General features: G+C 36.0%; 1 protein-coding gene across 1 annotated transcript in view; it reads right to left on the bottom strand.

Annotated features, from left to right (window-relative positions):
* Positions 1–2839: 2839 nt before the first annotated feature.
* Positions 2840–14934, bottom strand: part of LOC106874989 (nicolin-1) — a 14636-nt gene continuing 2541 nt past the window's right edge. Inside the window, exons 2-7 of the mRNA XM_014922923.3 lie at positions 11451–11526; positions 7818–7918; positions 6051–6161; positions 5559–5645; positions 4445–4546; positions 2840–3052 (exon numbers count right to left, since the gene is read on the bottom strand). Of these exons, the coding sequence (XP_014778409.1) occupies positions 3011–3052; positions 4445–4546; positions 5559–5645; positions 6051–6161; positions 7818–7918; positions 11451–11526 (519 nt within the window). The 3' untranslated portion in view covers positions 2840–3010. The remainder of the gene's footprint in view (positions 3053–4444; positions 4547–5558; positions 5646–6050; positions 6162–7817; positions 7919–11450; positions 11527–14934) is intronic.

Genomic DNA, 14934 nt, shown 5'->3' with positions numbered 1-14934 from the left:
GCCCTTCCTAATGCCGACCACTCTAAGAGTGTTGTGGGTGCATTTATGTGCCACCGGCACAAGTGCCATTTGCATGACACTGGTGTGCATTTACATGCCAATTTGTGTGACACTAGTATTGTCCACAATTGCGACTTTGCTTGGCTTGATGCCAAGCACTACATAATGTCAAAGATCTCAGTCATTGCATTCATGAGGCCCAACATTCAAAAGGAACTCAGCTACTTTGCCTTTGTGAGGCCCAACACTTGAAAGGAACTCAGCTGCTTTGCCTCCGTGAGGCATGATGAATAATCAATGGGTTCATTTCTTGGAAGGATTTTTATTATTTGTTATCTGTTAATGCAGCTGGTGTTTGTCATCAACCTCATCATCATCATTGCTTTAACATTCACATGTCCAGTTGTATGTGGCAAAATGTGTGAATGTAATTGTGCATATCAAGTAAGGGGTTAATGTTAGTTAAAAGTGACCCATTAAGATGAATTTGCTTTTTAGGAGAAATTTTGGTGAATCTAAGAATGGCACTTTAGCTTTAAAATAAAAATGATAAAAACCTTATTCCAAGAGATAGAATTTAAAATGTAGCAGAATATAAATCTTGGGGCCAAGTATTTTTCAGGTGAATTTTATAAGGGTAATTGAATAGATTTTATGTCTTCATGGATCAGGAGGTAACCTGTAGAAGCCTCCCTCATTGCATGGAAATTTAGAGAGTATGTTATGTTATACAATAAGAAAAGATTAACTAAGTGACTTGAATTAGTAAAGTCCAAGTGTACTCAGGCTGATGTCAACAGGTTCATTGGAAATCATATTTATCTGTTGCTGTTGTAACGTTTTCTGGCATCTTTTATCTCTTATCTGTTATTTGTTTCACTCATTAGACTGTGACCATGCCGGGGCTCTATCTTGAGGAATTTCACTTGAATGAATTGACCCCTGATCAGTACTTTTAATTTTTGAAGCCTGCTACTTATTTTGTCAGTTTCTTTTGCCAAACTGCTAAGTTATGGTGTTTAAAAATACCAACACCAATTGTCAAGTACTGTTGGAGAGATAAATACACACACACACGCACACATATATCTTTTACCTTTTTTACTTGTTTAAATCATTACATTGCGCCCATGCTGGGGCACTGCCTTGAGGAATTTTAGTCAAACTAATCAACCCTAGTACTTAATTTCTTTTTAAACCTGTTACTTGTTGTATTGGTCTCTTTTGCTGAACCACTAAGTTATGAGGGGTGTAAACACACTAACACCACTTGTCAAGCAGTATGGGGGACAAACATACACACACACATAATGGGCTTCTTTCCTGTTCCTGTCTACCAAATCCACTCACAAGGCTTTGGTTGGTCTAAGGCTATCGTTAAAGATATTTGCTTGAGGTGCCATGCAGTGGGACTGAACCTGGAACTATGTGGTGGAGAAGCAAACTGCTTACGCCACAGCCACTCCTGTGCATGTAGGATACTGTTCTTATCTCTTTCACAGTTAGGAGAGAACTGATTGGAATATGAAGGTGATTTTATAAGAAGTTCTTTTATGGTGGATAGGAAGTACATAGTTTGTAATGGTGAGCTATGTGAAAATACTGTATGGTTTTGAACCAGTTTATTGCTACATCTGTACTTTCCATAGAGTTAGTGGATATTGTTGGGAGTAATTTCATCAAGAATTGCTTGTTGACTTTATCTACTTGGATCGATGAGACTAGTGAAGTCTAACTAAAGTTTGGTTTGTGTCTTTCAAAAATTATAGTTGGATTTTTAGGATAGATAATTCAACTCAATTTCTAAATTCTGAGCTATCTGTGCAGAATTTGTCAGTGTTAGGGATAATAATATCAAAGTGTTAAGAATATTGGGGGGGGGGGAGGGCTGTTATGGAATTGGAGGCTACTCATTGTATGTTGCATGAATATTTGTATATATTTCTAGTTTTGTCCAAATGCAAGTGTGGACATTGTTAATTGAGTTTTTAGAGTGATATTTTCTTCCAGAGATCTTTCTGGAATTTATTTTTCTAGTGTCAGTTATATCTCTTACTAATTAGAAGTCTATGAGACAAAAACTAAAAGCAATCACAAAAAAATACCTCAGAATGATCAATGAGGCATTTTTTTGTTCTGGAGTCAAATTTTAGGCTTAGATGTAGTGTTTGGGTTATTTTCATCAAAGTATTGAGCCTCCATTTGAGTCTTTTTATGAATTTGTTAGTTCTGAAAATGTGCATTTTTTGGTAGTATGTTCTGGAGGATATGATTCAAGATAATTTCACCTGTTTTCTCTCCTTTATCATGTCATTTCTTTCATAGATCATCGTTACAGTAAGTCAGTGTGTTAAGGAACTAATTCATTTCTCAATTCTTGACTAGTCTGAAGATTCTTATCTTGAAATGAAACCCTGGAATGAGACTGAGCTTTCCTACTCCCACTGGCTAAATTATGAAGAAAACTGCCCTTACAAATCACCTCATGGTGATTCATTAGAGGTAGATTTTCCTTTGGGTTAAAATGATCTTGGAAAAAATTGTAAGCTATGGAATCACTTATTAACTCCAAATATGGTAATTAGGTTAATATATATGTTTTATATTTTATGGTGAGTCAGAAATTCATTTAATTACATAATAAAAAGGATGATAACAGATAATCTATCATGTTCCATTTTCTTATATGATTATTTTTTTGTATCAGAAATTTCATTGAGTTTCATTCTGTTGAATGATAAGTTCATATCATATGTTCTATCAAAACTTTATTAAGATACATGATAACAAGGATGATATCACATAATCCATTGCACTATAATTAGTTACATAAACACTGTTTTGTATCACAAATGTCATTGAATTTTATTCTGCTATATGACAAGTTGATGTTATGTACTCTATCAGTCAGCTAGATGGTGATGAGCTGATGTTGGATAATCCATCAAGATTTAGATTTTCAGAAATGTTTCGACGATACATTGATATCAGATATTCCATTGAGTGTTGCTCAACTATATGATAACAATTTGATATCATAGGAACCATTTATCTGAAAAGAGAAAAAAGAAAAGAAAAAAAGAGACAAATGATATATTAAATAACTGTGATACGAAGACATTTAAATTAGATGGATAATTGTTACTGTTGTTGTTGTTGATGATGGTGATGATGATGATGCCACCGATTATGATTTAAATAAGTAAGTTGATGATTATGACAAAAACCACAAGCAATCAAAATGATAACAACTAACCCTGCACTCCAGCAGCAAATTAACAAAATTGATGATGATGATGATGACAATAATGATAATGTGTGTGTGTGTGTGTGTGTGTGTGTGTGTGTGTGTGTGTGTGTGGAGGGGATGACAACAAGGAGAACCCCCCAATGATTATCACAATAACAATAGCAAAACTCGTATGATACTGATAGTAATAATGATGATAATCACACCATTTTCATCAGCTTTATCATTATGAACATGAAGGTGTTGGTGGTAACAACAACAAGAACAACAACAGCAGCAGCAGCAGCAAGATAACAGGAGCTATGGTAAAATAGACTCCTAGACACAGTAGATATATAGTCACAGTGTGTAAATGTTGACTGGATATATAGATAGCATGTAGAAAATTATTAGAAAGACATAGTATGTAGATATTGATTGGACAGATACAATAAGCAGATGTTGACTGGACAGATACAGTGTGTAGATTTTGATAGGGTCACCCACTTCTACCCAGCTTGTACCTTGCAGTGCAACTTGGGCACTTTCAGATCCTACTAGATATTTTCTATCTCTGTCTCTGTCTGTATATCTGTTTCTCATGAGCATACTAGGTGTGAGTAGCCATGCAGATCTCTATGGAGGAACCTGTGCTGCCCCAACCTCCCATAATAATCCACTCATCCCTTACCATGAAGCTAACCTTCTCCTCACTGAGTCTACCCTAGGGTTCATAGTCCTGCTGCAAACTACATGGTGATCTCAATAGTGCAGGTGGCACGAAATAAGAGCACTCAGTGCAAGCTGTAAAGTGATAGGTGTTATGAAGGACATCCAGTCATAAAAACCATACCAAAGCAGACATTGGAGCTTGATGCAGTCTTTGGACACAGTGGTCCCTGTCAAACAATTCAGCCTATACCATCATGGAACATGGACATGAAATGATGATGATGATGAAGACATAGACAAGATGTTGTAAATGATGACTGGATAGTTAATGTGTGCATTTGTTGATTAGATAGACATAAACATTGTGTAGATATATGTATATATGGAGTATTGACTGGATAGATACAATTTGCAAATGTTGGCTGGATACATAGACAAAATATATAGATGATGATGATGATGATGATAACTGGATAGATAGTGTAGGACTGAAACAAGAAAAGAGAAAAAGAGAAAGAGAGATGCACATCACTAAATACAAACCTCGTATTTAATCTGCTTTACTTTTGACCGACTATTCAATGGCTGATTGACAAGGGACCACTTTTGCATTGTTTTGGAGATAGCAGACAGATCCATACCAAACTAGAAAGGAAAGAAATAATAGAAACAGATATAAAAAAGTTCAATACATAAATGCATGCAAAAATACTATGCTGAAAAAGGAAATGATGAAGTGGACTCTGATATCTGTGGTGAAATCAATTTGTATAGGAGGGCAATAACTCTGAATGAAAATTAATGCAAAATAAAAAGGACATTTTAGGCAGTCAATCTCACTAGAGCTGATAGCATGATAAAATGCATCCAGTACATTCTGTAAAGTGGTTAGTGATGGGAAAAGCATCCAGTTATAAAATGACCATCCCATGCACAACAAATAATAGCAGTTTTTGGATGTTGTTGTGTGTATCACATAGTAAATGAGTGCAACAAGGAGGCAAGACACTGTCCTAGAACAACATTAATGATGTTGGTGAAGATGATCATAATGTTGATTTGTATGTAGCTACTTGTTGTTGTTGTTGTTGTTTATGTCTAATCTCTGATCAGTCCTGCTTGAGCAAATCTATGATCAAAAGTATTCTGGACGTGACCATCATATCTTTCTTTCAGACAGTTCATGTTCAGGGTGATTTCATTATTAAATGTCTCCCTCCATGTTCAAAACGTTAGGATATATATATATAATCTTCGAAACGTCAGGTTAGAATAGAGACAGCTGATGAAGGAATATTCCAAGTGGCTTTCCGTTTTCCTATGTGTTCGTTCCGTTGTCTGTAGTTCATTGTTCTAATGTCCTGTACCCTGATATGCATATATACACATGTAGATGTAAGTATGTACATATATGTGTGTATACATGTATATATATTCTTTGTATATATATATATATATATATATATATATATATATATGATTTAAGAGATATTTTGCTGCAATTTGTAGCAGGTCCAGTAGCCACATAAAGTGGTGAGTTTGCTTGTTGCTTCAAATACAGCTAGGTTGAGCTATACAAACCAAATGTACCAAAGCTCAAGCTGTAATCTACCTACCCATCTTTGGCAACAGAAGCAAAATAGGTGTAAGTACTTACTGGATTGTATTTCATGCATTCATCACCATCGTCATTTTCAACTTCATGTTCCTCTTCATCGTCCTTTATCTCCTTGTCAACTGGTTTCTGTATGAAAGAGTACTTTTTACATAGACTGTCACTGAATATCATATATTTGTACGCACAAACACAAACATACACACATGCATACTCAGATGTACACATATACTTCACACATGCAAATATGCCCACAGATACACAAGTGCATACAAATGCACACACATACATCGTCTTTGTTTTAACATCCACCTTTCTATGTTTGCATGGGTCCGATGGAATTCATTGAGATCTGGCCTTCCTGTCACCAACACTCAACTGTTTTCCAAGCAAGGTAATATTTTACCATGACTGGACATGTTTTCATAGAAGATTGGGAATGAATGATACTGCTTGCATGATGGTGACACTTATTTACAACTATTATGTAATGTCAAGGTAAAGAAACACACACACACTGCTGTTGGCATTTACCTGTGATCCTCTGAACAGCTTTATATCTTCTAAAGAGAAATCAATCCAGACAGGTGAGGGTTGTAGTAAAATTAATTTTAGTTCAACAACATTCGTCAATTCACAGATTAACTACATTAGAATGATCCAGAAGATATACATAAAAGAAAGAGAAAAGGAAAAGAAATAATTTTATCCACAAAAAGAAAAAAACAATGAAAAATAAATTTTCTAAGTCATGTACAAGGACATATAGAATGTATGAAGGTGTGTAATTAAGTTAATGGATCCTGATATATGACTGGTACTTCTTTTTCTTCTTATTCTTTCTTCTTCTTCTGCTCCTCACCACGATTACGATGACCACAACCACCATCATCATCATCATTGCTGCTGCTGCCACCACCACCACCACCTTCATCAGTTAACATCCACTTTTCCATTCTTGCACAAGTCAGATGGAATTTGTTGAGGCAGATTTTCTACATCTGGATGCCCTTCCTATCACCAACCCTTAATTCTACCAATCCACTATCCAGGACTGGTACTTTATCAACTGAAAAGGATGAAATGCACAGTTGACCTTGGTGGGGTTTGAAATCAGAGATCAGAGACTGAATAAATATTGGTTTCAAATTTTGGCACAAGGCCAGAAATTTTGGTGGGAGGAGTAAGTTAATTTTGGTGGGAGGAGTAAGTACCACAATTCTCAACTGGTACTTACTTTATCAACCTCAAAACGATGAAAGGCAAAGCTGACCTCAGTGAAATTTGAACTCAGAATGTAAAGACAAATGAAATGCTACTAAGCATTTTGCTTAACGTGCTAATGATTCTGCCAGCTCCCTGCCTTATAGAGGCAGAATAATTATTGCAAGGTGTTTCATCCAATGGTCAAGCAATTCAGTGACTCTAATGATAAAATTAAAGAATTTACAGTATTTCATTTGGTTTTGCATTTTCAGTCATCTTTTTGCCAAAGTACATGCATGGGCTTATTTTACTGACCCCAGATGAATGAAAGCTAAAGTCTCTCTCAAACAAAGATTGAACTTAGAAAATAGCTGAATAAAACTAAATACCATAAAACATTCATTTTATCATTTATTTCAACTTGGTGTCTTATCACAATGAAGATACAAACTGAGGTAAGTTCCTTAAGTAACACAGTGGGATCTTAGTAACCTGTTTGTAATGCAAAAAATATTAGTTTCAAATTTTGGGGAGGGGTAAGTCGATAACATCAACCCCAGTGCTCAGCTAGTTCTTATTTTATTGACCCTGAAAGGATGAAAAGCAAGGATGACTTCAGCAGAATTTGAACTCAGAATGTATGAACGGACGAAATGCTGTTAAGCATTTTACTCAGTGTACTAATAATTCTGCTAGCATGCTGTCTTAATTCAACAAGTGTTGTCAACAAATGTTAACACTTTTAAACCACAAGGGTAAAGTAGTGTTAGCTTTTTTAACTACATGTTTGACACAAAGTTTGAACCGAAATGATGTGTTGGAACAGACCTTATATTTTGGAAGAGTTGTTTTGCCAGTAATTAAACAGATACACTGATTGTGATTATTATTCATATATTTATTATTTCATTATAAGAAGGAATCTTTTTTGTCATAGTGCTGTAGCCTGTTCATACATTTATGCTGTATCTCATAAAGAATAAAGAAGAGCATAATAACCATTGTCGGTTCATATGTTGAATCATATTGGAAAATATGACTTTCTCAAAATATAGCAATAATTCTTTCATATTAATGGAAAATACCTCTATTTACCTGTTTTTTGCCAATCACAAAGTTGCTCTCTGAGCCAATTTCACAGTGTGGGGCTGGCATTAATGGATACTTTCTCAGACATGTCTTCCATACTTTGGAATCTAAGTTTTTTTCCCCAAAAAAGAAAATAACAAGAATGAATTTAAGCATCTATGGATTTTTATAATACATAAATGATAATTATGCCTAAATGGGGTAACACTGATGTTCTGCTTCTAGTGAAGCAATTATAGAAGTTCTTAACTGAGAGAGCAAACCACTATATTTAACAGCCACCAAGCAGGAGGACCTTTGACAGGCACCACGCTCTGTAGTCTAGTGCTTAATATAAGATGAATGTTTTGTGAGATTTGTGCAAGCGATGTACAGAGGTGCTGCCTCTAAGGTGAGAGTTAATGAGTTCAGGAAGAAATTTAGAGTGCAGGTAGGTATTCATCAGTTCTTAGCCTATGCCTTTTTATTATAGTTCTTCAGGCTATCATCATCATCATCATCAACGTCCGCTTTCCATGCTAGCATGGGTTGGATGATTTGACTGAAGACTGGTGAACCAGATGGCTGCATCAGGCTCCAATCTGATCTGGCAGAGTTTCTACAGCTGGATGCCCTTCCTAATGCCAAACACTCAGAGAGTGTAGTGGGTGCTTTTACATGCCACTGGCACGAGGGCCAGTCAGGCAGTACTGGCAACGGCCATGCTTAAAATAGTGTTTTTTATGTGCCACCAACACAGGAGCCAGTCCAGCGACACTGGCAACAACCTTGTGTGAATGTTTTTTTCACGTGCCACTGACACAAGTGCCAGTAAGGCGACGCTGGTAATGATCCCACTCAAATGGTACTATTTACGTGCCACTGGCATGGAAGCCAGACAGCTGCTCTGGCAATGATCACACTCGGAAAGTGCTGTTAGCGCTCCACTGGCACAGGTGCCAATCATTGAATTTGGTTCGATTTCGATTTCACTTGCCCCAACAAGTCTTCGCAAGCAGAGTTTAGTGTCCAATGAAGGAGAGGTTGACATGGGTGCCAGTTGTCGAATTTGGTTCGATTTCGATTTCACTTGCCTCAACAGGTCTTCGCAAGCAGAGTTTAGTGTCCAATGAAGTAAAAGTATGAATAAGTGGGCTGGCTACACCCCTGGCAGAGGCCACGGATTATGGTCTCACTTGGCTTGCCGGGTCTTCTTACGCACTGCATATTTCCAAAGGTCTCGGTCACTAGTCATTGCTTCGGTGAGGTTATAACAGAATAATTTAAGACTATCTGTCTGTGGGAACTCTTATACACCAATGACCTACTTCTCATACATTAATCTATCAAAGAATTAAAGAGAATTAGACAAGAAACTTCAAATGTGGAAGCAAAGCATAGAACCAAAATGTTTCAAAGTAAACTTAGTGAAGATAAATGTTTTGGTTGGCAGGAAAGAAGACAAGCCTCTACATCCATGAACAAAGTAACTATGCTCAATATGCAGAAAAGCATTCGGAAGAAATGTTATAAGGAGTATCCAATGTGAACAATGAGTGCATAAGGAGTGCAGTGGATCACAAGATAAGCTGACAGAAATGAAAGACTTCCTGCGATATACAGGAGTAGTTAGCAATGATAGCACACATGAAATAATTTTTTCTAAATTCTTGGAAGCATTCCACCTTAGAGTGATTGATAGTTTCTGTTACCTAGATGACCTAATTAATAATGGAGGCTGGAGTTCTGAAAGATAGTAGCCAAGTTAAGAATGGAATGGGAAATGTTCAGGGAACTATTATCTACGCTCTCATGCTCATCACTAAGTGGGTGCACTGGATGGTACAGCCCCTTCACTAGTCAATGGTGCACCCTCAGATTTACAGAAATACACTTACTTTGAAACTCCAATTTAGCATTATTACAAATTAGTGCCCAACCAAAATATTCTGAAGCACCCCTAGGAGAGCAAATTGTATGATGTTTGTGTATGAATCAGAACGTGACATGGTCATTGAATGTAGAGTATGTGCAAAGGTTGGAAAGAAATCAGGCAAGCAAGCATGACTAGATGTGTATGTTAGCATATTTATGAACCATGGAGAAGAAATGAATTGAGAGATAAAGTGAGTAAAAGGGATGTGAGATATAGAATGCAATAAAGAAGACCATATTGGTATGACATGTGATGCATATAAAGAATGAGGGTTATGTTTAAAAAAATGTGCCCAATTATCCAAACAGAAGGAACCTGCAGAAGAGGAAGATTGAAAAGGACATGGAAAGAATTGGTGAAAGCTGATCTTAGGAGGTTGAACTTCACAAAGGAGATAACCAAGGATTGCAGTGAATGGCAAGATGTTTAGTGGATCTCTCTCTAATCAATGTAAGTCAATAGATGTTGATTTATAAAGGTCTAAGAGCAGCAGTAATGACATCAATTTCACAGGTCTAGGAAGACCTTTACCTCCAGACCCAGCAAGTAAAATAAAACATGCATACACACACTTCAATATGTGTATATGTAATCTCAGTTAAAACAATTGCTATATTCTTTCTACATATCAATAATCATATTTCAAATTTTAAATTGTAGTCTCTCAAAGATATTAAAATACCTGAAATGGGCATCATACCAATAGGACTCCAACAAAGAAACCATCTCTTGCATGTACAGAAAAGTGATTAGAGAAAACAAAACTGATTTGAAACCACAAATTGACAGCAGACTCAAGTAACACTAAAAGCAGCATTGATTGCTCCTTTAAATTACCTAGTTGCATTCTCCTTCATTCATGTCTACAAAACACACATACTTTTCTTTCCCATCTCATCACCTACACAGTATTTTTTTCCCCTACTATGGCCACTAGCACTCTTGCAAGCCCCACATTAACCAATCTGTAATCCTTTTTTTTTTTCTCAGAGCAACAACCTTCTGGAATTCCTTCACACCCATGTTTTTTTTTTCCTACAAATGTTGCCTTACAGATATTCAAGCTGAGCATCAGTCACATCAATCTCACATATCTGGGAGGGCTTGTGAACTTTATGGGCACTGTCCATTCTTCCTTGCTAAACCATTAAGACATATTTTGTTGTTAGTAACATTTTGATAGCTTGAGGATAATCAAACAAGTACCTGTAATTTATTAAGTGTAGGATATCCTCTGAACTTTTCTCAGTTCAATCTTCATCCCAAATTGCAGAAAAGTCCATCACAGGGAGTGGGTGCTTAATTTCCCAGTGTAATTAAATATATAAAACATGGATCTGTATATATATATATTCATTTATTTATTCATAACAGACACTGTAGTGGCAGTTTAGTAATATATAAATAGTTTAAAGCAAAATACATAGTTCTGAGTGCACTGAGGCTGAATTAGATCCACTTAGGTCAAAATAAAGATTGTTCATTTATCAGAACCAAATGTCCTTCTCTTGGTTATAACCACAAAATTATTTTAAAACAAGGTTAAGTGTACATTGTTGTACAGAGTTAGTGAAGGTGTCAGGAACTTAGTACAATGCTAGTGATAGGATACAGAAGGCTGACTTTTGACTGGTAACCTGTCACCTTGTCAGCTTAATCTGATTATTGTTAGGTTACACAAGAAGAGGGGCACATCATAGAATGACAAAAACTAATTATCTTACCTTGATTAGCAAGTTGGAACTTGGCTTTGATTGTAAGTAAAGCTGTGTAATAGTTTTGAAAGTGGATTTCATCAATCTAATTACAAACAGAATATATAATTAGCAATAAAGAGTTTTTTTTTAAAATTTTAAAGAGCACAGGTTTTTTTGGTTATGTATTTATAAATAACTTGAAGGTATTTTTACCTATCAAAGACAATCATTATTTCTTATTGATATACAAAATGACTGCTTCATTCCTTTATCCATTCCTGATTGATTTATAAATCAGTCACTTATAATAACAGCAACTGCTCTATATTATGGGTATAAACAAGCCACAATTGTTTTTGTCATTTTGCTGTATCTCAGGAGGATCGTTAAGCCAATAACAAACAAGTACTGGTTTTATTTCACTTCTTTGTCATTTAGTTAAGTGTTTGTGGAAAAGGTTGAGTCTCTCACAGCTAAGATTTACCCTATGATTTGGAGAAACTTTGGCCATAGTTGAGGAATGCAGAAGTATTAAAGCCACTCACCCTGGTGAAGAAGATTCACCCTGGTGAAGAAAAGTCCTGTGCCGGTGCCATGTAATAGCACTTGTGTGGTTGCTGTATTAACCCATAAACTGCTAGGATTTTGCTGTATGTAACACGAACTGCTGAGCCTATTTTGGGTAAAGATCAACATCGATCTATCACTCGAAAAAAATACTCAGTGTTTCTTAACACCTTCTGTGATTAGCTACACTGTTTCTGGGGTGAAAGGGTATCGTGTGCATACATTATACATCATCAAAATTAGGTCAGATCATGCCCTACTTCCATGGCCTGTTGCACTGTCGCATTGGCCACTGAGGTGGCGTATCGCAGTTTATGGGTTAAAAGCACCCAGCACACACCGTAGAGTGCTTACTGTTAGGAAGGGCATCCAGCTGTAGAAATCATGCCAAATCAGACTGGAGCCAGGTGCAGCTCTCTGGCTTGCCAGCATGGACAATGGACATTAAATGATGATGATGGTGGTTTTACCTTCACTTCTCTTGTTTAACCTTTGTCCATGAGAAAGAAAAAAAAAGAAAGAAAGATTCAATTTAATTCACTATTATAACCAAAAATAAACACATTTTTTGGTTCTATTCATTAAAAAGATATTGAATAACGCTTATTTCATCTTAGAAAAAAAGGTCAATCATTAAATATTCTGGCACCACTTCTATGCAACATGGCTTATATCCCATCAATTTACTTTCTCTATTAAATACTTAAAGTGTCTAAATATGATGATGTTTTCTTCTTGATTGTGTACTGTTTGATAAAAGGCATAATATCTACATGAATAAAAATAATGCTAAATAAAAACAAAATCTAACATGATCCAACATGGGAACCTCTACCTAGTTGTTTTTATTCCTGATCCTTGGTAAAAGTAATATGGTTAAGAAGCTCATTGTGCAACCATGTGGTTTTAGGTTCAGTCCCAGTGTGGTACTTTAAGCAAATGTCTTCTACTAGAGCCCTGTTGTGTGTGTATATATGTATATATATGAGTGTGTGTGTATACATTATATTATATACACTAGCTTAAAAGGTGGCTTTTAAGCTAACTCCTGTAGAAGGCACTTCATTGGGCCTTGTGCCCAACAGTGACACTTCATGCATTGAGTACATGCTAAAATTTTATTAAAATCAACCAATATTTTTCATGCAATGAACAATTTTCATCAAAACAATGATATAATTTGTCGACTTGGAACATATTGCAAAGCTGTGTGATAAACAACATTTTTTTGTCTTCCGATTTGGGGGTCAGTACAATTTTTTTCTATCTAACCTCGTTCTTTCTCTCTATTTCTTTCTGTTGATTGTTTTCAACCATCACATCACCAGTAATACCACCATCGCCACCGCAACTGCCATACACACACCATTCAGACCTCTGACACCACCACCATCAATACCTTTGACTTCGCTGCCTTCCCCTCTACCACCATCACCATTATCTTTCACACCACTTACTATTATCGTCAAAGTGTGACACACTGACACACAGAAATTCGTTTGGTACTTATTATTATAGTTATGTATATATATATATATATATGTATGTATAGATATATATGTGTGTATATATATATGTGCGTCCGTGTGTGTGTATGTATATATGTATGTATACATATGCGTACATATGTATGTGTGCATATATATATATATGTATTATCATCATCGTTTAACGTCCGCCTTCCATGCTAGCATGGGTTGGACGATTTGACTGAGGACTGGCGAACCAGAAGGCTGCACCAGGCTCCAATCTGATCTCGCAGAGTTTCTACAGCTGGATGCCCTTCCTAATGCCAACCACTCCGAGAGTGTAGTGGGTGCTTTTACGTGTCACCGGCACGAGGACCAGTCAGGCAATACTGGCAACGGCCACACTCAAAATGGTGTTTTTTACATGCCACCTGCACAGAAGCCAGTCCAGCGGCACTGGCAACGACCTCGCTTGAATATTTTTTCACGTGTCACCGGCACAAGTGACAGTAAGGCGACGCTGCTAACGATCACGCTCAAATGGTGCTATTCACATGCTACTGGCATGGAAGCCAGACAACTGCTCTGGCAATGATCACGCTTGGACAGTGCTGTTAGCGCTCCACTAGCACAGGTGTCAGTCATCGAATTTGGTTCAATCATGATTTTGATTTCACTTGCCCCAACAGGTCTTCGCAAGCTGAGTTTAGTGTCCAATGAAGGAGAGGTTGGCATGGGTGCCAGTTATCGAATTTGGATTGATTATGCATGTATATATATATATTTTGTATATATATATATATATATATATATATATATATATATATCTTAATACTAAAACTCTAGAGATGTTTGTGTGAACCTAAAATGTCTCAGAAATAGTATATTTTATCTTAATTTTTTTTTGCATATTTATTTTCATACTTACCTTTGGCAGTGCAGTACAAATTTTTGTGATATTTGAACCTCTATTTATTATTGGAAATGATTAAACACAATTTTTGCTTATTATTTCGATGAAAAAAACATGGCTTCTGTGACGTCAACACACATACAGAATATGCACACATATAATGAATATCATAGAGTGTCAATCAACACAAACACATGCCTACTATCTGTGACACATACACACATCATAGACTACACCTCTCTAAGAAAAAAAAAACATCAACTTTTTGACATACACAGTATTTTAATCATTTAGAAATATTTTTAACTGAATGTGATTTCAAAAATGTAAGTTGTTTGTACAGTAAGTATTTATATTTTAGCTTTCTTTAAACAGACAATATTTCAATGCTTTCTTAAAAATTATTTTCAAGTCAATGGAGATCTTTCACTTGTCATCCACAGTTCGTTAATTTCTGTAAAATTTTTTTAATTATTTACTTTTGTTTTAAAGGGAAAGAGAGGAGAAAGTGAAAGATGTATGTTCATGTATATGAAATGGACGTGTGTGTGTGTGGAAGAGA

Source organism: Octopus bimaculoides, chromosome 5 (genome assembly GCF_046866305.1).
Source record: "Octopus bimaculoides isolate indiv1 chromosome 5, ASM4686630v1, whole genome shotgun sequence".
NCBI lineage: Eukaryota > Metazoa > Mollusca > Cephalopoda > Octopoda > Octopodidae > Octopus > Octopus bimaculoides.
Note: the sequence above shows the minus strand (reverse complement) of the source record. Positions and strands in the feature narration are given on the sequence as shown.